At 39.3% G+C, this 22061-nt stretch overlaps 1 protein-coding gene across 1 annotated transcript in view; it reads left to right on the top strand.

Moving 5' to 3' along the window:
* The window catches only part of ANO4 (anoctamin 4), a 308805-nt gene that overhangs the window by 210732 nt on the left and 76012 nt on the right, over positions 1 to 22061 (top strand). The window contains exons 9-11 of the mRNA XM_072973171.1: positions 13233 to 13339; positions 18849 to 18904; positions 21412 to 21533. Of these exons, the coding sequence (XP_072829272.1) occupies positions 13233 to 13339; positions 18849 to 18904; positions 21412 to 21533 (285 nt within the window). The remainder of the gene's footprint in view (positions 1 to 13232; positions 13340 to 18848; positions 18905 to 21411; positions 21534 to 22061) is intronic.

Here is a 22061-nt window from a genome sequence, read left to right as displayed (position 1 = left end):
TCCTTTTTCTCCATACCCTCTCTAGCATTTAGTATTTGTAGACTTTTGAATGATGGCCATTCTGACTGGTGGAAGGTGATACCTCATTGTAGTTTTTATTTGCATTTCACTAATAATTAGTGATGTTGAACATCTTTTCATGTGCCTATTGACCATCTGGACGTCTTCTTTGGTGAAATGTCTGTTTAGGTCTTCTGCCCATTTTTGGATTGAGTTGCATTTTTTTTTTTGTTTTGGAAATTAGTCCCTTGTCAGTCGCATCATTGGCAAATATTTTCTCCCATTCTGTAGGCTGTCTTTTCATTTTGTTGATGGTATCCTTAGCTGGGCAAGAACTTTAAAGTTTAATTAGGTCTCATTTGTTTATTTCTGCTTTTATTTCCATTACTCTAGGAGTTGGCCTGAAAAAATATTGCTCTGATTTATGTCAAAGAGTGTTCTGCCTATGCTTCCCTCTAGGAGTTTTATAGTATCTGGTCTTATATTTAGTTCTTTAATCCATTTTGAATTTATTTTAAATTTGTATATGGTGTTAGAGAATGTTCTAATTTCATTGTTTTACAGGTAGCTGTCCAGTTTTCCCAGCACCACTTATTATTGAATAGACTATTTTCTCCATTGTATATTCTTGCATCCTCTAAGTTTTGTTGGGGGGAAAGAAAGAAGGAAAGGAGGGAGGGCTGTGGCAGTAGGACTTGGGGACATTAATTGAAATGACGTATGTAAAATACTTAGTCCAGTACCTGGCCCAGAGAAAGCACTCGAAGAATAACTCAGTAATAGTAATACTATTTTATTATTATTACTGTTACTACTAGTAGTAGTAATAATAATAGTATTACTACTACTATGAGCTATGAGTACAGTGAGACAGCCTAGAAGAGTCTCTAAAGACTTGCAGTTGGTGTATAAAGGGAAAGTTTGAGGTAAAACACTGATTTTTGCAATGGTAAACATCTGACGTGAAGAATAACATTACTTTTAAACTAAATGCTACTCAGTGTTCCAGATACGTTCTAGGCTGAATGTTCGTGTCTCCCAAATTTACATGTTGAAATCTGATCCACAAGTTATTAGAAGGTGGTACCTTTGGGAGGCGATGAGGTCATGATGCCCCGATGAAAGGTACTTGTGCCCTTCGGAAGAGACCAGAGGGCTAGCTCCCTCTTCCTACTGCGTGAGGATACAGTGAGAAGTCTGCAACCCGGAGGTGGGTCCTCACTGGAACTTGGCTAGGCTGGCACCCTGATCTCAGATTCCCAGCCTTCTGTTGTCCATAAGCTCCCCAGTCTATGGCAGTTTGTTACAGCAGCCGAATGTTACTGTTTCACATTTATTTATCAGCAACACATGTGTATTTGTTTTCTAAACCCTCTCAGCATAGTTCTCTGAAGATAACGATTTTTCTAGTGTATACCTTTTACTGTATTTTCTTTTCCGTGTTTGGAGTTTTTGTGGTGTTTGCATCGATCTGAAGTCTTTAGAGAATCCTTTAGGCAAAGAGAGACTGGAATTGATTTCGGTAGGATTAATGTTCTTTCAGTGCCCCCATGACTTACAGCCGTCTCGGAACACTCATTGTATTACAGCCACTTATTCTGCATTAGGGTCCTCAATATGCAGGTTGTCGGTATTGATCCACAGAGTCAGGGGAAACAGATCTCTGTCCTGGGGAAGTTTGAAACTTGCCTGAAAGTGAAATAAATTACATAGCCTGAGATTTGTGCTTCTTGAAGATGAATCTATGAGCCTGGTTTTTTTTTTCAGATTCCACATATAAGTGAGCTCATATTTGTGTTTCTCTGACTTATTTCACTTAGCAATAATGCTCAAGGTTTATCCATGTTGTCACATGGCAAGATTTTCTTTTTTAATGTCTAATATTCCATTGTGTGTGTGTATACACACACACATACCACATTTTCTTTGTCATTCTCTATCGATGGCCACTTGATTGCTTCCATATCTTGGCTATTATAAATAATGCTGCAGTGAATATGGGGGCACATATATCTTTTCAAGTTAGTATTTTCATTTCCTTCAGATAAATACCCAGAAGTGGAATTGCTGGAGCATATGGTAGTTCTATTTTTAATTTTTTGAGGAATGTTCATAATATATTCCATGAAGATTATATCAGTTTAAAATTCCACCAGCAGTGCAGAAGGATTCCCTTTTCTCCACATTCTTGCCAACACTTGTTGTGTCTTGTCTTTTTGATAACAGCCATTCTGACAGGTCTGAGGTAGTATCTCATTGTGGTTTTGATTTGATTTTCTCTGATGTTTAGTGATGTTGAGCATCTTAACCACGTTGGCCATCTGCATGTCTTCTTTAGAAAAATGTTTCTTAGATCCCCTGCCCATTTTTTAGGTGTTTTTTTTTTTTTTTGCTATTGAGTTATATGAGTTCTTTATATATTTTGGATATTAACCCCTTATCAGACAGTATGATTTGCAAATATTTTCTTCTAGTCCATAGGTTGCCTTTTCATTTTATTTTGGTTTCCTTCTCTGTGCAGAAGCTTTTAGTTTGATGTAGTCCCGCTTGTTTATTTTTGCTTTTGGTGTCAAATCCAGAAATATAATCACCAAAACCAATGTCAAGGAGCTTACTGCTCATGTTTTTTTCTAGGAGTTTTATGGCTTTAGCTCTTACATTCATGTCTTTAATCCATTGAAGTAGTTTTTGTGTATGGTGTAAGACAGTGGTCCAGTTTCATAATTTTGCATGTGGCCGTCCAGTTTTCCCAACACCATTTATTGAAGAGACTGTCCTTTCCCCCTTGTGTATTCTTGACTCCTTTGTTGCAAATTAATTGGCCACATATGTGTGGGTTTATTTCTCTGGGCTCTCAGTTCTGTCCTATTGATCTATGTGCCTGCTTTTATGCCAGTACCGTATCATTTTGATTACTGTATCTTTGTAATATAGTTTGAAATCAAAGCATGTGGTAGCTCAAGCTTTGTTCTTCTTTCTCAAGATTACTTTGATGATTCCATACAAATTTTAGATTTTTTTCCTATTTCTGTGTTTAACAATATTAATTCTTCCAGTCTATGGAAGAGTATGGACTATCTTTCCATTTGTGTCTTCAGTTTCTTTCATCACTGTTTTATGGGTTTCAGCGTACAGGTCTTTCACCTCCTAGGTATTTCGTTCTTTTTGATGCAATTGTAAATGGGATTGTTTTCTTAATTTCTCTTTCTGATAGTTCATTATTAGTATATAGAAATGCAACAAATCTTTGTATACTGATTTTGTATCCTGCTACTTTACTAAATTTGTTTGTTCTAATAATTTTTTTAGTGGAGTCTTTAAGGTTTTCTAAAAATAATATCATGTAATCTGCAGATAGTGACAGTTTTACTTCTTCCTTTCCTATTTAAATTAAATGCTTTTTATTTCTTTTTCTTGCCTAATTGCTCTGCCTAAGAGTTCCAATATTATGGGAGGTGAGTTTTTTTTTCCTTTTTTCTTTCATTTTCATTGAGATATAATTGACCTACAGCTCTGTATAAGATGTACAGCGTAATGATTTGACTTACAGATATCATGAAAGGATCATCACAGTAAATTTAGTGACCATCCAGTACTATGTTGACTAAAAGTGACAAGGGTGGGCATCTTTGTCTTCTTCCTGATCTTAGGGGACAAGCTTTCAGCTTTTCACCACTGAGTAAGATGTTAGCTGTGGCCTTGTCATATATGACCTTTATTCATAATGATTTTTTAAATGTTTCGTCACTCTACAGAGCCTAATTTCCTCTAACATATTTCTTTCTGATTGTTTTTGTTTGTCTCGCTGTATTATTCTCTTTTATGTTAAAATAGATTTCTTTAGATACCTAGCATTCTTTGGCAGACTGCTCATATTTAAGAATAGAAAATGCAAAACTAAGGTCGGAGTGTAAGATAGAGCCTGTCAGCTATAGGCTTTGTGGGTGGTTGGTCTCATTTCGGAGTTTCCAATGTTGTTGTCTTTAGATTTTTCATCTTAACGCTGGTCAGATTCCCCAGAGAAGTATCTGCCAGTCTTCTGCCTGGAAAGTCAAGGCCTGGCTGCTGATGTTTCAGAGCCTAAATGGTTGAAGATAGCTAAGAGTCTCAGCTTTCAGGATGCAAATATTCAGTTGATCCTCCAGTTTTCACTGTGAGACCCCTACCTTTCACCATGCCTGGGTGTCTCACAGTTCAGAGACTGTACCTATGCCAAAAAACAAACAAACAAACAAAAAGGCAAGTACAGGTGAGGATCTGGGTATCTAACTTCTTCCTAAACAACTTACAACCAGTACTTATTTTAGCATCCCCCTCAGCACATTTCTAGAGGTCACCAGTGCCCCACTTCTAAGATTTTATGAGATTTTGTAGTATAAATATAATTTTTCTTGGTCTTCCCCAGAGTTGGTTTAGTATTCAGCTTTTCCTGGTCTCCTAACTCTGTTACCACTTGTCTGTTTTTCACATTCTAATGTTTTGTTGCTATTATTTTTTGCTATCCTTGTTCCTTGAGTGTTTCTATAACTTTATTTAAACACAAACACACACACATTACTATTATTTTCATGGGGTTTTGAGAGAGAGAAAAAGTGAATGCAGATATTTAATTTTCCATCCTTACCTGGAAGTCTCAAGAGCAAGTATTTCTTAACTTGTATTTAACATTCAAATAGCAAAGAGGAGATCATGAAGTACAATTAGCAATGACCATTCAAATAAGAAAAAAATGTCCCACATTGCTTTATGTTCTGGTAGCTTATCACGTGAAAAGAGGCTTTGACATTTTTTACCAAATAGTTGGGACTCTGAATATTATATACTTAAGATTGGAAGTTAATCATTGCACTACGGTTGCCTAAAGCCCCTGAAACTATCAAAATAGGCCTTGTCACATAAAATATTAATTGGTTGCTTTGTTCCTACTTTGATTTTCATTAATTTGAGGACATAATTTAAGTGACAGTTTACTGTATCACCTTTTCTTCTCCTTGTTAAAAAAGAAGTCTCTAAAAGTCAAATTAAGAAAGTTTCCTTAAATATTTATTTTCAAGGCATTAACCTTCACTTTTCTTTTTGTATTATGAATTAATACAATTTCAACCATCAGTGGTCTTTTGACTGTAAAACTTACTGACTTAACACACATTTCATTTGCTGGTAATTCCTTTGGCTTAGCAATTTGTGCTGGATTCACCTGGTCATTTCTTCCACTGATTTCAACTGGTCATTCCAGGGTTGCAGGCATCTCTGCTCAGCTAGGCTGGACAATTCAGAATTGTCTCACTGGCGTATCTGGAGGGTGGTGCCAGCTTGTGGCTGGGTTCTCTGTCCACGTGGTCCTTTATCTTCAGAGAAGTTAGCTCAGGCTGCTGTATGTTGGTCATCTTGGGGCAACATTCCCAGTGGGCAGGAGTGGATGCTACAGAGCCTGGGCTCCAGCTCAGAACTCACAAAAATCACTTCTTCCACATTCTGTTCATTAAAGCCAATCACAAGTCTCCCTCAGATTCAAGAGGTGAAGAGACAGACTCTACCTCTTGATGGAAGAAGCAAGAAATTCACATCACAAAGGGTTGTGTATACAAGAATGGAGGAATTGTGGCAATTGTTTGCATTCCATCATGGTCTTCCCTCTGGCATACAATTTGTTCACATTTCTCCCACAAAGAAAATCTGTTCATTCCCATTCCAGAATCTCCAGTGATCTCATCCCAATATGACATTTGGCCCAAAGTCCGGGACCTTATGTTCCAAAATTAGGTTCAGTTAGGGATGGGAATCCTTGGAACAGCTCCTCAGATGTGGTTAGTTCTTCTTGAACTGGAGACTGGTTAATGACAAAGACAAATTAACTACCTCCTATGTTTCCAACAGGCAGTGAGGGGAGGTGGGCCCAGCATAATTACAGTAGATGTTTCCATTCAGGATTGAGAGGAACAAAAGCAGAGCAGCTCTGTACTCCTGGGACCAGAAACGTGCCTTGGCTAATGATCTGGTTCTGTCTCCTACTCTGCCATATGCTGTAGATGTCAAAATTTATAGAAGTCAGTGTGGCTGTAAATCTAAAATAATTATACAGCACCATCTATAGGTAGTTAAATGCTTCTTGAGAAAGTTTCCACTTGAAGTTTTAAACCATGGAGATTTTTATACCTTGGAAGATACTTGTTTATCAACCTCAGAAATTCCATAAGGTAGGTATTAAATGAAATTTTAAAAAACCTCTTCATTGACTTTATTTTCCCTGAAGTAGTACCACGTACAAAACAGAATTGTAAGATAAAACTGATTTTCAGAATCATTAAGTTAGGAAAAAATGTAAAATTTATCTGTAACATAATCTGATGATTTCTGTGACATTCAGTGGGTCTCTGGGTGATGGGGAACATGTGGTCTGATTATCCACTTAGGCCCTAGATTAGAGAACAAGGTAGTCTGAGCCCTGCTGTGATAGGCCTGCAGGAGAAGGGGGGCAGTCAGTAAACTTGTAGACAAATCTCTCCCTACTCCCACCCCAATAAAAAGAAAATTTAGAGTAAAACATAAGAAAATAAAACAAGGTAATCGAATACAGAGGGAGTAACTTGTGGGGCAGGAGAGTGACTGTCCTAGCTACGATGGTAAGGACACGACATTTGAGACCAAAAAGTTGTACAAAAATCTAGGAACTGCATGAGCAAAAGCCCTAGGCGATAGCAAGCTGGGTCTTTTTCCAAGGACAGAAAAAAAGGACAATGTTGCTGGTTTACAGTGAGCACGGGGAAGAGGGAGAGAGTGAGGTCACTGGTGTAGGCAAGAACTAGACCACGTAGGAGCATTAGGCCATGGAAAGGAGTTTGGGCTTTATTCCAAAACTATGGGAAGTCATTGAAGGGTTTTAAGCAGAGGAGGGATAAGATTTTATTTATGTTTTAAGAAGTTGTTGCTATGTAGAAAAAGGGCTAAAAGGGGGAAGAGTAAAATTAGAATAGTTATGAGGCTATTGCGGTAGTCCTGGAAACAGCTTTGGTCTCTAAGCAAAGACGGTGGGAAGGGATCAGATTCAGGATAACATCTGAGAAGAGGACTTGATTGGGTATTGAATAGGAGAGAGAGAGCATCAAGGATGTATCTAAAGTCTGTGACTGAGAAACTAGGTGTGCAGCAGTGCCGTTTTTAAGATGAAAAGACCACAGGGAAAGTAGGTTTTTGTTCTACAAAGTGCAGGTCGGAACTGCTGTCTGAGACGTGGTCAGTTGGAGTTGTCTAGACCTCAGATGTGTGGAATCACGTAGACAGTGGGATATAGAATCCAGTTATTTACCAGCTGGGGTTGATGATCTGCTTTCTAGTTGTTTTTTTGTTTGTTTGTTTTTCCTGAAGTCTGCGAGGGTTATTCCTCCAGCTTCTTTCTTTTTTTTCAGTATTGGTTTGGCAATTCTGGGTCTTTTGTGATTCCATCTAAATTTTAAGATTATTTGTTCCAGTTCTGTGAAAAATGTCCTGGGTAATTTGATAGGGATTGCATTAAATCTGTAGATTGCCTTGGGCAGAATAGCCATTTTAACAATATTGATTCTTCCAATTCAAGAGCATGAGATAGCTTTTCATATCTTTAAGTCATCTGTAATTTCCTTAATCAATATTTTGTAGTTCTCCATGTGTATGTAAGTCTTCACCTCCTTGGTCAGATTTATTCCTAAGTATTTTATTGCTCTGGGTGTGATTTTAAAATGCATTGTTTATTTTCTTTTCCTGCTATTTTATTGTTAGTGTAAGGAGATGCAACTGATTTCTATATGTTAATCTTGTATCCTGCTACCTTGCCAAATTCTTTTATCAGCCCTAGTAGCTTTTGTGGGGAGCTTTTAGGGTTTTCTATATATAGCATCATGTCATCCACATATAGTGACAATTTTACCTCCTTCCAATTTAGATCCCTTTTATTTCTTTTTCTTTCCAGGACTGTATTGAATAGAAGTGGTGAGAGTGGGCATCCTTGACTTGTTCCAGATTTTAGTGGGAAGGCTTTCAGTTTTCACTGTTGAGTATTATGCTGGCTGTGGGTTTGTCATAAATAGCTTATATTATATGGAGATATGTTCCCTGTATACCCACTTTGGTGAGAGCATTTTCATTGTTGTAGAAATTTTTATTCAACAGTACTGGACTCTAGGTAATTCAAACTAACGTAACTGTGAAGAAAATGTAGTCTTCTCCTCATAGACGTAGCCTAAGAGGAAAGTTTAGGAATAAGGAATGACTTATTACCTGCTCTAAAACGGACACACTTAATAATCTGACTAATTAGCCCCAGCTCTAACAAGCACCTTTCCCCAATTCATACCCTTGAATGTTGGGGTGTTTCTCATTTTATCTAATAAGAATAGAGACTCCTTTAAAGAAAGGAATTGGGTTCTTTCCACTTCTGCATTCCCATCAACAAAATACACATGTACATAAGATCCATGTCCCTTCCCATCTTCCACCCACCTCCGATGTAGCACCCTCAACGCACAGTGCTTTGTACAGAGCAATCAGAGTGTTTGCTTGTTAAACAACTAGCATGCTGCAATACTTTTAATGCTGCTGTGGACAGTTGGCCACAGGAGAACTTATCAATAAAGAGTAAATAGCCACGGCTCCAGGAGGTCTGTAGTTTAACCTCAGTTTCACAGAGTGTTTCTTTTCCATTTCCTCCCTTCTAGAGAAAAGAAGACCGGGAGCCTCCCCAAGTAAAAACCGAGAGCTGTCCTCCTCCAGAGAAGGGAGGAGGGCACAGGCCCTGGAGGGGAGTCAGCAGGAGCTCAGGCTCAGGTCTGCCTATTAGTGAGCAGGTCAGCAGTGCCTTCCTCACAGGGCAAGATGGGAGCATCCAGAAAGCCCCCTTCACACACACATGCACACAGGCAGACCTGTGCATCCAGCAGCTCCTTTGACAAAGGAACGGGAAGATTGGGAGCAAGGCATTTGGTTTTTGACTCCTTTGTCAACACTTGCTAGCTGTATGGTGTCGGGCATATTACATGATCCCTCCAAGGGGTAGAATGCGGAGACAGATGTTTAGAGCCTTGATCATATGGTTGCTCCTCTACCAATTCAGCAGTTTATTCCTCTCCTCAGCACTGAGAGTGAAAGTAAGAGCTGACCTAGAATGGGAATTGCATTTTCAGTTTAAATTTTCTGTTTTCTAATACCTATTTTTTATAGGTAGTGCTTACTTAAGATAAAGATTTCTTAAGTGTGTACAGTGAAGTTCCCTGCCCACCTTCCCAGGCACCTAGTCCTTCCCAGAGGCCACCCGTATTTCCAGATGTCTGTTTCTTTCCATAGTCATTCTGTGCATGCACAAGCAGACGTGTATCTGTGTACTTCCCTATGTGTGTATGTTTTCCTCTTTGACACAAGTAACTGTATGACTGTTTTGGACCTTGTTTTTGCCCTGTAGTATCTCAAAGATTTTTTATATCTACACTGAGCCTCCTTAATCTCTTTACAGCTGCAGAGTGTTCCATTGCAAGGCTGTACCATTATTTGTTTATCCTCTCCTCCACTGGTGAATTATTTAGGTCATGGCCAGACCTAATTTGTTATTATAACCCATGCCACAGTGAACATTCTTGTACATCTGTCACTTTGCACATGGGTGAGCATATTTGTAGCATACATTTCTAAAAGAGAAGTTGCTCAGTTAGAGGAGATGTAATGAATAATTTTGATAGGCCTGGTCAAGGTGCCCTCATAGCATTTTAACTTGTTCGCTTCCTCGCCAGCAATGTATGGAAGCAGAGCTGAATTGCTAAGCCTGAGTGGAGCCCTGATACCTCGGAGACTGAGCACCAGGTGTTACATTTACCAAAACAGCTCGGCTTATATGGTGTGTGGTTCACACGTGTATGTGTTTGTGTGTGAATTCATTTGAAGAGGGTTGTTTGGGCTAAGTGGCCAAGAAAAGCGGGAGACCTGGGATTCAGGAAATCATCACTGTTCCTTCTCTTAGCCCTCCAGCTTGACGGAGTGACAGAGAAAATGAGATTGCTCCACACCCCACAACAAGATTCTTAGGTGACATGGAGAGAACGATTCGTGTGGTGGCTGGAAAAATGGAGTGGGTGGAGAGATTTCCAGGAAGCAGGAATAGAGGCCAGGGTATAAACAGATGAGATTTAGTTTCACAGCCCCCCATGTTAACTAGGGTGCTCTGGAAGATCTCATTAGTTCTCATTTGAGGCAACTTTAAGGGTTTGGCACCTGCCAAGCGTTGTACATTACTGGAAATAGAGATGCACATGGCAGTCCTGGCCCTAAGGAAGCTCATACAGAGAAGTTAGACATGTAAGCAGACAAGTTCTATATAATGTTACAGAAGCAACGTGATGATGACAGCTAACCCTGAGCTAACCGCTTATCAGATGCCAGACAGTGGGCTGAGTCATCTCACCAAATTCTACAGAAACCCATGTATGAGAGTGATTACAGTGTTATCCCATTTCACAGATGAAAAAACTAAGACCCAGAGAAGTTGAGGAATGGTCCCAACACCACATAGTAAGTGACAAAGCTGGGATTTAGATTGATGTTGGCTTCACTTCAGTCTCGAGGGAAAGTGGGAGTGATGTTGAAGCTAAAAGCTCATCTCCCTTCTTCGTGAAATGGTTCTCTGCTTCCTTCTCTTTCCACAGCACCACATTACTTTTCAGGCTGGGGGTGGGAGGTCAAGAAAGATTCTTGGAGGGAGATGTGACCTGAGCTGAGGCTTTAAAGATGAGTAGAAGCAAGAAGAGTGTTTTAGGCAGAGCAACTCTTGGGCTGATCCCAAGGAGATCCAACCTCTAGGAGTCAGGAAGTTTCTGTCACAGGGAGGCAGGTTAGTGGAGTGGGTAAGAAGACAGCCTCTGGGGCCAGACTGCTGGAGTTCCAGTCTTGGCTCTGCCCCTTATTAGTTGAGTGACTTTGCATCACTTAACCTCTCTGATTCTTCAGCGGTAACCTGGGACTATCAAGTGCTTACCTCCTGGGTTACTGCAAGGATGGAAGGAGTTAACGCACCTGGAGCTCAGAATAGTGCCTGGCACCTGCCCTGTATGTCCGTTCCCACTGTGGAATCTCCAGGATCCAGGTACAACCTAGACGTAAGGACGAGGAAAACAGAATTTTGAAGTTCATCTGTGGTGCTTATTATGGAGAACTATTACAGGAGCTCACAAAACATAATGTGATGCTATAAAAGGAGAAGGAAGCAGAAAACCATTTAATGGAGGAGGGACATGGGCTTTTAGCCTGGAATCTCTTGTCAAGCATGGTCTTGCTTCTCAGCTGTCAGTTATCTGAAATGTGAGTCAAAAATGGGCTTTTTTATTTGTTGTCTACTTTTTTATGACATCTTTATTTGGTATTAAAATGTAATGATCTGTCTCAAATAAGGTGAAAAAGCAGAGGAGGATAAAATAAAAGGAAGCGCATTCGATGTTTAACTGTCAGTTTTTTTTCTCTTCCTCTTTGAGGCTGTAAAATGTTTTCAGAGCACCCTGGAGAAAATCAGGATAAATGCTGCAGCTTTCTCACTCCCCCACGTAGCACTCATTTCTCATCCACCAAGTCAAAGTACTTTTTTCTAGAATAATAGTCTACAAGAGATACAAGAGAAGTAGAAATGAGAGGAAAGGATTTCTCCAGAAGATCGGTTCATGTGGTTTACACTTTGTCCTCAGATTCCCTGGCCTTTGTCTCCTTCATGTGTTATCTGTAGCTGACGTTCCCAGCTCTGTTCCCAACTCAACCCCGTGCCTGGCCTGCCTTCTCTCTAAGCCACTTTTATATCTTCCTTTCATTTGAGCACCTCCTAAGAATGCATCTTCTGCCAACAAACAAACGAAAAATTAATAGCAATTTGCCCACCATAAACGTGCAAACCGTCACTTGGTGCCGTTGTAAAGCCTGCACCTGTACTGTGTACCAGCCTCTCACTAGCTCCTGGGGCTGCAGACCTTGCTGTGATTCAGACTTTCGTCCTGAATGAACTCACAGTCTTGGTGGGAGAAAGGCATGAACAGGAGGTTGAGTTGGCCCGTCTCTGCCATACCACCATGTTCTCCTTCTTTGTGGTGTCTCTTGTCACTGGACTGTGAGCCTCTCAAGGACAAAGATTTTTTCTGTTTTATTGGCTTCATTTAACCATTTGCTTGATAAATGAATGAAAACAAATGACAGTACAGACTGATCAGTAAATGGATGTGTTTGGAAGATAAATAGCTTAGGGGAGAGAGTGCTGATCTCCTTGCAGGGCAGACATGCAGTTGGAGGGGTGGGGAGACTTGCTGAGGGAGGTAACTTCTGAGTTGGGTTTTGAGGGAGTTGGCTGCCAACATCGATGTGCTTTGCATGGTATCCAGTCCATACAGAGTTCCCAGTAAAAGTTTGCTGAGTTAATAAACTTTATGAGGCAGTTATACTTACAGTATCTCTAATATTCTACCATTTAATGCATTCCTGGGAGGGGAAGACATGGCCATGTCATGCTGGATTATGTGGTCCTGGAAGCGCTGTCTGTCACCTGGAAAACCTCAGTAGGATAGGAAGACCTATTAGAAACCCCAGTGTTGTGGTGTGTGTCTGTATTTGAGCCTTGTGAGAAACTGCTGAGGCTGGGTGGATTGTTGGCTGAGAGAGAAAACCATCTTAAGTACATGCTCTAGAAGAGGGGTGTCCCATCCAGGGGAGAACATGAGAAAGAAGCAGATGCAGTTTGTAGAGACTTACCTCTCACCTGACCCCTGAGCCCGACCAGAGCTCATTACCTAACTCCTATGTCCACCATCCAAACTGGTTCCAGATATTAAAATTCCAAAAAAAACCACGTGGTTATGACATGAGAGGGGATGAAGTAGATGACAAAAGGAGAGAAAAACAAAATGAATTTTTAGTTCAGTTTATCTAACGGCCTTACTGAGAAGAAAAAAAAAACAGGATATGAAGCCTAGACTTGCTGTTAAAAGTTTCTTAATTCTATTTAGCTCCAGTTCTTTCCTGATACGGTGATGTAAACGCTCAGGAGGCTGGGAACCAAAACGCTGAGATTTGTTAGCTTCTTGCCTCTGGTGTGATTTCTGGGCGCTCTCGTGCTGTTCCAGACGTGCCGTCTCTGTGACAGGCTGAAGACACCTCTCTCTGAGTCACATCAAACTACATCAGTGGTTAGATCCCTCACCTCCACTCAATCTTCAACTTGTGTTTTCAATTTGTGTTTGCAGCTTCATCATACACAACAAAGACACTTTCTTCAACAATGCCACAAGGAGTAGAATCGTACACCATATTTTACAAAGAATAAAGTATGAAGAAGGGAAAAACAAAATTGGTAAGTAGCATATTAGTATAACAAGCTACCTTTGGCTGTGGGGGATTACAGACTTTTCTCTTTGATGTTATTTAGTTGATATCAATCCTAGAGATGCTCATCATTTATGAAACCTCTAACTGTATACTCCCTTAGTGGATAGCTCACAAGTGTAGTATCTTAATAGCATCCTTAGATCTCTCTTAAAAATAACATGTTATCTCATTGATCTAAGATCATGAGAAATTCACTCAATGTAGCAAATGTTTATGGAGAGCCCATGCTGTGCCAGGCACCGGGCTGGGTGCTGGGGAGATGAGCACAGTTCTCTCCTGGAGCGTATGTTCAAGAAGTTAAAAATGGACAATAGATAAAAAGTAAATACAATACATGACATGAAGAAAATCGAAATGGTTGATGTTACAGAGATAGACCAGTAAGGAGTGGGAGAATTCAAGCTGAGCTGGAGTGGTCAAGGAAGACTTTACTGAGACACTGAAATTTGAGCTGAAAACTGAATGACACATATAACCAGGAGAAACAGATACCTAGTCCAGATCTGAGTATACCTGGATTAGTATGTTCAGTGAGAGTCAGTGCAGGTGGCTGTGGTGAAATTGAACCTGATTCAGGGTTTTCTTGACTTGGTAGGGTTGTGGGTTAGCACCTCCTCACACCCCCTGCAGCAGCTGTGCACCCTTGAGACACATCCTCTCCATAACATCCTCCGTGATACTCCAGCTCAAATGAATTCTTCCCTCTTCTGAATCCTAAGGCAGTTATTTTTGGGGTGTCTATTTGATAATCGTGTACAATTCTTTTATTATCTTAAATTATTTATTTTCAATGACATTGTGAAAATTCTACCAACTAAAGAGAACCACTGTTAACATCTTTGCGTGCTAAATAACTTAAATATTACATTAGTTACTTTTTTCATTTTTATTCCTTGTTTGACCATGTGATTTTTGAACAAACTTAGGATGTACTACACATATTTTTTTATCATGCTCTTCTCAATTAACATCATATCAGGAACATACTTGGAAACCAGTGAATGGAAGTGAAATGATTGTGGCAGTAGCTATTCTGGATTACTTCATAAAATGCATCTTATTTTTAAAAACAGTACCTTTACTGATATTGGTATTATACTACCAGCACCTCACAAGTCATTATTACACACTAGTGTGTTAATCTGCAGGTAAAAACTGCTAGTCTAGATAATAATCTCCTCAGTTGTAAATTGCCTGATTTGTCTTTGTCTCATCATTGCCTGGCAATGACCAGTGTCTGGCATATAGTAGGAGTGCTTGCTGAACTGAACTGAAAATCTTTAAATGTGATCACTGTCTAATCATCAGCATTCTTATGCAATCAAAAACTGTGTACAGTGAGGCCATATAGCAATTATTGTGCTTAATTTTTGCATCTAAAATGTGCGCTATTTTTCTTAGTCAACATGGAGCCAAAGGGGAACAGAGACAATGATTTTTAAATGTTCTGAAAAACCACAAGAAATGTAATATTGTTTCTAGTAAAAACTGACTGTTGTAAAAGTTTCTCTTATTTGATGAAAAAAGGAGAAATTCAAGAATCTCATTGCTTTGAAAATCAGTAATGAAGAACTGGAAAAGTATCTAATTAGAAATAACCAATCACATAGTAAATTATTAACCTACAATAAATATTAATACAACGTGAAAATCAAATTTGTTGAAATACATTTTTAAAAAGAGCAATGAATAGATCAACAAAGATTTATTTAACAATATAAATGCATAAAATAAATCTTGAAATTGATTTGTCTTTTCAAAATTGGTGCTCAAAGGGAAGTAAGTAAAGTGACAGGCTTGGAATATTAACTTTCTCACTTTGAAAGACTTTGATAAATTATGATAAAGTTACAAAGATCACCATCAGAAGTCTCTTATTAGGTCACTGTGATTTTTATTTTTTCTATTGTCTGGGATATTTGAAGATGAAATATGTAGAATTCTTAAAAGAGACACTAAGAAATTAAAGCTTTGTACACAATCAATCATTTATTCATTCATTACAAAGGTATTGAGGGCCTCCTATGTGCTAGACAACATACAAAGCCCTATGGATATATGTATTTCAGATGCTTTGTTTAGACATTTAATGTTAATGTCAAAGCATCTTAAAATGCTATATTGTGTTACCATAATTAAAAGCACCTGATCATTGACTGACACTCCACCAATAGAAAGTGAATCATTGCATGTTCCATTTTCCAGTTAGGCTAAGCCTCTGGACTCTAACCAGGATCTAGAGCATAGAGAACTTATCCATAAGCCACTTGAGAGACATCCTTCCAGTTATCTTCTTTTAAATACACCTTAGGAAGTAGTGACATTCTTAATCTGAAAGAAATTTTAAAGACCAACACATTATACTTCCACTTCTGGCCACGATGGAGTAATAGGCACAAGATTTACTGTCCCACCTGAAACAATCAAAACGAGAAAAAAAAATGTATGAGACGGCTATTTTCAAGGCACTGAACATTGGGCAGCCAAGGACAGGAATCCCTGAGAGACAGAAAATAAACAAAGTGAGCTGTACAATTGCCCAGCTTACTACCCTGAGGGAGATTCTAGACAGCAACACAGGGAGGAAGAACCCAGGCAGAACCTGGTAGACTCCCTAAATTGAAAAGATGTTGCTGAGAGTCCAGGAAGACCACGGCAGCTAGAGTTCACAGAACAACATAAGAGAAAGCTGAGAGCTCCACAGAGAACCCTGAAGATCTGCAGAGGGCTCCCTCCCCAAGTACGTATTCAGCAGAGTCCTGATTAGTGCACATGTCAGGAAAAACCCAAGGCCAGAGAAAGACAATCCAAAAGGATTTCCTATGAGATTGGAACACCTCATGATTCTCAGAGCGTTGGATGTAAATAGTCTAAAGGTCCCAATGCAAAATTTAGAAGTTAAGACATTGAATAAAAAAACACAACCTAATTTTTCTGCTCCCTCAAGAAAAGCGGGGTAGAGGGTGGGAAGGGATAGACTGGGATTTCAAAATTGTAGAACAGATAAACAAGATTACACTGTATAGCACAGGGAAATATACACAAAATGTTATGATAAATCACAGAGAAAAAAATGTGACAATGAGTGTGTATATGTCCATGTATGACTGAAAAATTCTACTGAACACTGGAATTTGACACAACACTGTAAAATGATTATGAATCAATAAAAATGTAAAAAAAAAAAAAGAAACACTCTTTTAAATATAAAGACACAAATAGGTTAAAAGTAAGGATCAAAAAAGAAACACCATGCTAATTGAAAGAATGCTAAAGTGCCTATATTGATATCAGACAAAATAGATTTCAGAGCCAAGAATATTGCCAGAGATAAAGAAGGCCACTTCAAAATGTTGGAGTCAACTCATCAGGAGGACATAATCCTACATGTTTATGTGCTTAGGAAGAGAGCTTCAAACTACATGAAGCAAAAACTGATAGAACTGCTAAAAGAAATAGACAAGTCCACAAGTAGTCAGGTTTTAATATCTCCTTCTCAGTAATGAATGGAACAAGCAGACAGAAAATGAGTAGGAATTAGAGGACCCGAAGAGGGTTTAGATGTTTCCTCAAGCTGAGAAATTTGAAACAACAGGAACTCCCTCTCTGTGTGGCTGGTTTTGATGAAGCAAGCTGCCCTGAGTGCTGTAGCTGCAAGAAAATGAACTCTGTCAACAACCCAGGGAAGCTTGGAAGTGGATCTTTTCCTAGTCGAGCCTCCAAATGAGAATGCAATGTGGCCAAAACCTTGACTTCAGCCTTGTGAGATCCTGAGCAGAGAACTTAGCTAAATCATGCCTGGATTTCTGACCAACAGATGCTGTGAAATAATAAATGGATATTGGTTTTAGCTCCTACATTTCTTGCAACTTGTTACAGTGATAGAAAACTAATACAAACCTCGAGCTAGGCTAATCAGGAAAAAAAGAGAGAAAACACAAATTTCCAGATTCACAGGAATAAGAGAGGTGATATCACCATAGAAATTGAAAGGATAATAAGGGAATATTGTGAATAATCTTTTGTCAAATTTAACAACTTAAATGGATAAATTTCTTGATAGATGTAAATAATTGAAATTCCTCCAAGAAGAAATAGGTTACCTGAATAGCCCTATATATATTAAGAATTTGAATTTGTATTTTTAAATCTTCTCATAAAGAAAACTCTAAGCCCAGATTGTTTCACTGGTGAATTCTGTCAGGCACTCAAGAAAGAAGTAATGTCAGTTCTACACAACTTTTCAAAAAAACTTGAAGGTTGGAGATTAGTTCCCATTTTATCCTATGAGGGCAGTATTACCCAGGTACCAAAACCAGGCAAAGACAATATTAGAAAAACTACAGATCAATGTCCTTCATGAATATAGATGCAAATATTATAAACAGAGTTAGCAAATCAAATGGAGAAGTATGGAATTGTACAAGCATGTAAGAAAACAAGTTTGGCAGTTTCTCAAAAACTGAAACATAACACCTACCATATATGGTCTAGCCATTCCACTTTGATGTATTTACCCCAAAGAAATAAAAGCGCGTGTCCATACAAAGACTTGGACACGGATGCTCATAGCAGCACTGTTTGTAATAGCTCAAGACTATAAACATCCCACATGTCTATCATCAGGGGAACAGATAAACCGTTATGTATCCACATGATGAAATACTACTCAGCAGTAAAGAGAAATGAGCTACAACATGGGTACATCTCAAAATAATTATGTTGAGTAAAAGAAGTCATATAAAAAGAAGTAACTACTGTATAATCCCATTTCTGTAAAGCCGTAGGAAATGCAAAGGAATTGACAGTGATAGAAAGTAGGTCGGTGTTTGCCTCCGAGGTGGCATAGGAAGGAACAGATTACAGAGTGACACGATAACACTCTGGGAGCCATGGACATGTTTATTGCCTTGATTGTGCTCATGGTTTCATGGGTTGATACATAAGTAAAAACTTACCAAATTATGTTTTAAACATGTGACATTTGTTACACATCTGTTATGCCTCGATAAAACTTTTTTTAAGTCCACATATCCAATATCCCTGCTTCATTTTATGGGTGAGAAAATTGAGACTTGAGGACAAGAGGACTTTCCAAAGTCACGCCGCTAGTCCAGTGCAGAGGAGTTAGGCTTGCCCACATTGAAGCTTCTGGATGAAAATAGGAGAGTTCCTGGGGGAAAATGTTTTTTGATACGAGTAATTCATCCACTTGTCTCAGTACACTCCCTTCTCTATGCCAGCCACCGTGCTAGGTGTGCTTCGTTGTTTTGTTTCTGTTTGAAAACCTGATTTCCCAGTCCTTGATTCCAACTTCCTAACAGATAGCAAAACTTTTTTTCCTAACTGTTGGTGTCCTCAAGTGGTTTTGAACCACTTTTGAAAATCTAGATTGTTTTCTCCAGAAAGAACCACCCCAACATTAGTCTTACATTGTGAGGATTTAAACTCACTGGACTGTTCTGTTGTTGTAGGTCTGAATCGCTTGCTTACTAATGGCTCCTATGAAGCTGCATTTCCTCTGCACGAGGTATTGTCCTGCCTTTTCTCCGTCTCTGTCAATTCCTTGTTATTAAATCAGCTTCTGGGAATAATCATTGAGTTTGTTGATATGACATTTGTTCAGAATGAACTTAATTTGTTCAGTGGGTAGTTATGGAGGGCCAACTTGCATTGTGACATCTCTCCCTCAGCATAGATTTATTTCTCCATGTCTTTTTATTTAATTGCAAGAGTACTTCAATCAAGAGTCACTCGGCATGAATTTAGAAGAATAGCTGAGGGACTTCAAGTCATAAAATTAAAGAGGCATTGAGAATTTGCATGAGGCAACAGACCCAGGGGGGAAATGTTTCTGAAATATATCATCTCTGCAACAAAGAAATTTATAGGTAACCCTTCAAGACTGGGAGGAAGCCCTCTTGCAAAGTCTCTGGTAACTAAAGGGAGATAAATGGAAATTAATAGAATTGTATTGCATTAACATTGCTCATTTACGATGTATGAATTTTTATATTCTCCTTATTTACCACATGGTCTTTGTCATATATAAGGATTTTTGTAAATGTAACTGTGATTACCCTTAACTCTATTTTCCCCATTAGATCTTGGGTCATTTAACCCAGAATTCTCTTTGGGCGGGGGCTTTCAGGGACATAATCGTCCTGATTGGTAGAGGTAATTGTCATCTTCATGGCACTGAGCTCCTACTCCATACCAGTCACGGTCTGACATAGAATACACAGATAACTGTCATAGCCTGTGTCCTCTAGGCCCTCACACACTAGCCAGGGTGAAACTGCTGTTAGAGAGATTTTCAAAACAATCTATTAACAATGTTAACAGTTTGACAGTTGAATTTGGGGGACACTTCCAACTATCTGCCAATGGCAAGCCTTTCCAAAATATACTTCTTATTTGGCTTGTGGTGTTTCTTCTCTGGATTTTAAACACCAGGAGGGTGGAAAAGGTAATGTAGAATTTTAAAAACCTTATTCATTAAGAAAACTAGAGGCTTTGGTCTGAGACCTTGTTTACAAATGGCCATGAAACCTTTTTGGAATGAACCCTTTCATAGGACAGAAGCAAACATTTTTTGTTTATCTCTGAGGAGTTTTTGTGAGAGAGATAACGTTTGTTTGTTTATTTTTTTTTTAATTTTTTTAATGGAGGTGCTGGGGCTTGAACCCAGGATGTTGTGCACACTAAGTGTGTGCTCTACCACTGAGCTATACTCTCCTCCCACCAGGACAAAAGCAAACATTCTGAGAGGTTTTCTGGAGTCACACACGGATGTTTCTGAACACTAAAGACAGATTTTCTCCAAAGCATCACGTTGCTGCCTGTAGTGTTATTAGTTGGCCTTGCCCCAGAAAAGGTTTCAGTAAGAACTGAACCTTCCCACTGCCCAGCCCTTGCCCACAGTAAGGGCAGTGCCTGAGCAGTGGAAGGTGGACAGAGAAGTATCTGTGGGTGGTGCACGTGGGTGGTGGGCAGGAGGGTGTCTGAGGAGATGCAGCTGTGAAAACCCAGAGTAACTCCAGGCCTTCTCTGTGGTTTTCACATCTTGTTAAAGTCCTATATTTTATGAAAGGGAACTCCAAATTAGTCATAGCAGCTTCAGTAATAACATAATCGCTCTTCTGACTTTTTGCTCTCAGTTTAACTTGATTATATTATTTAAGCACATAACAACCTTTAGAGGCAGGAAGGGCAGCTCTTGTTGCCTTGTTTTATGTTAAAAATTTAAATAGAGGCTTAAAGAAAGGCTAGCCCACCTCCAGTTGCGAAGTGAGTTGGTGATTGAGCCAAGACTAGAACCTGAGATTCTTGTCTCTCAGGCCTGTTCACTTTCCAATAGAAAGGACTTCTCAAGTTAAAATGTCAACAATTAGTTCACCTCCAGAAGCTACCTTTTCTGTTTGTAAAACTAGCACTGCCACTAACTGACCTTAGAGGACCCCCACTCCTCTGACCCATGGTCTCCTTAGTTGTTCCATGAGGAGGTCGAATTAGATTTGATTTGTTGTAATTTTGAGGTGACTTACAACTCTCACCTTCTAGGGTTTTCCTTATAGACAATGCCACGGGACCAGGTTACAACCATGGCTGTTCACTATCTTGAGACAAGTGCGAAAGAGAACTAATGAGTCTTGGGCCTGGCCTCTGGACAAGGTGCTTTATCATTCGAACCACAGAAGGAACCTAATGAGGCACACGTTAGTAGTTCCATTATGAACTGAGACTCTAAGGCTCAGGGAGTTTAAGATCTCCTGGCTAAACAGGAGCAGACCTGGATTTGAACTCAGCTCAGACATGCCTGAGTTTAGCAAGGACGGGCATTTGGCTTCACGGCATTATCATCAAGATTATGTCCAGAGCAACTAATCAAACTGCTTTTCCTTCAATGGGGTAGATCTGTTTTTTTCCCTCATATCACCCTTAGTGCTATTCCTGCCATAAATACTAGTGTTACTATCAGTTTTTCCTTCGGCTTTTGTGGGTATTACCTCAATGACGGTGATGTTTTTATCACAGGGAAGTTACAGAAGTAAAAACTCCATTAGAACCCACGGGGCGGTAAACCACCGACATCTGCTCTATGAGTGCTGGGCCTCCTGGGGGGTGTGGTATAAATACCAGCCTTTGGATCTTGTAAGGTGAGTTTTTAACCAGCTGCAAATATAAAGCTTACATAGAATGATTAGGGCAGACTGTCAGCTGGGACAAGCCAGTATTGGAGAAAACACAGTCCAAGGTGCACAGCTGTCACTCACATCTGACTTCTTCCCAAAAGGGCAGCTCATCAGAGAGCACAGGTCATTCTTGGTAAACCTGACCTCCCTCTGATGAGGCTGAAGTGTCCTCTAAGAGGGCCTTAGAAGGGGCATGTGAGATCAGCCAGGACTCCCACAAGATTCCATAAGAAGCTCGTCACCCATGTGACTGTTACGGACAAATTATCAATAACAACTGTAGAGAGGGGACACTGCTTACATATATTAGTGACAGATGGAATGTTAGTTACTATTAAATAAGTAGGAAATATAAGCTGCTGTCATTCTAATAAATTTCAGGCTTATTTTAATTTTTGTTTAAAACTAATAACCTTCAAAGATTGTCTTAATTCTGTAGGTCAAAAAAGCACATCTGCTTTTAACTCATGATTGCAGTGAAAATGTATATTT

The sequence above is a fragment of the Vicugna pacos genome, chromosome 12 (assembly GCF_048564905.1).
Source record: "Vicugna pacos chromosome 12, VicPac4, whole genome shotgun sequence".
In the NCBI taxonomy this organism is placed as follows: Eukaryota; Metazoa; Chordata; class Mammalia; order Artiodactyla; family Camelidae; genus Vicugna; species Vicugna pacos.
The sequence above is the reverse complement of the archived record's forward strand: the minus strand, read 5'-3'. Positions and strand labels throughout refer to the sequence as shown.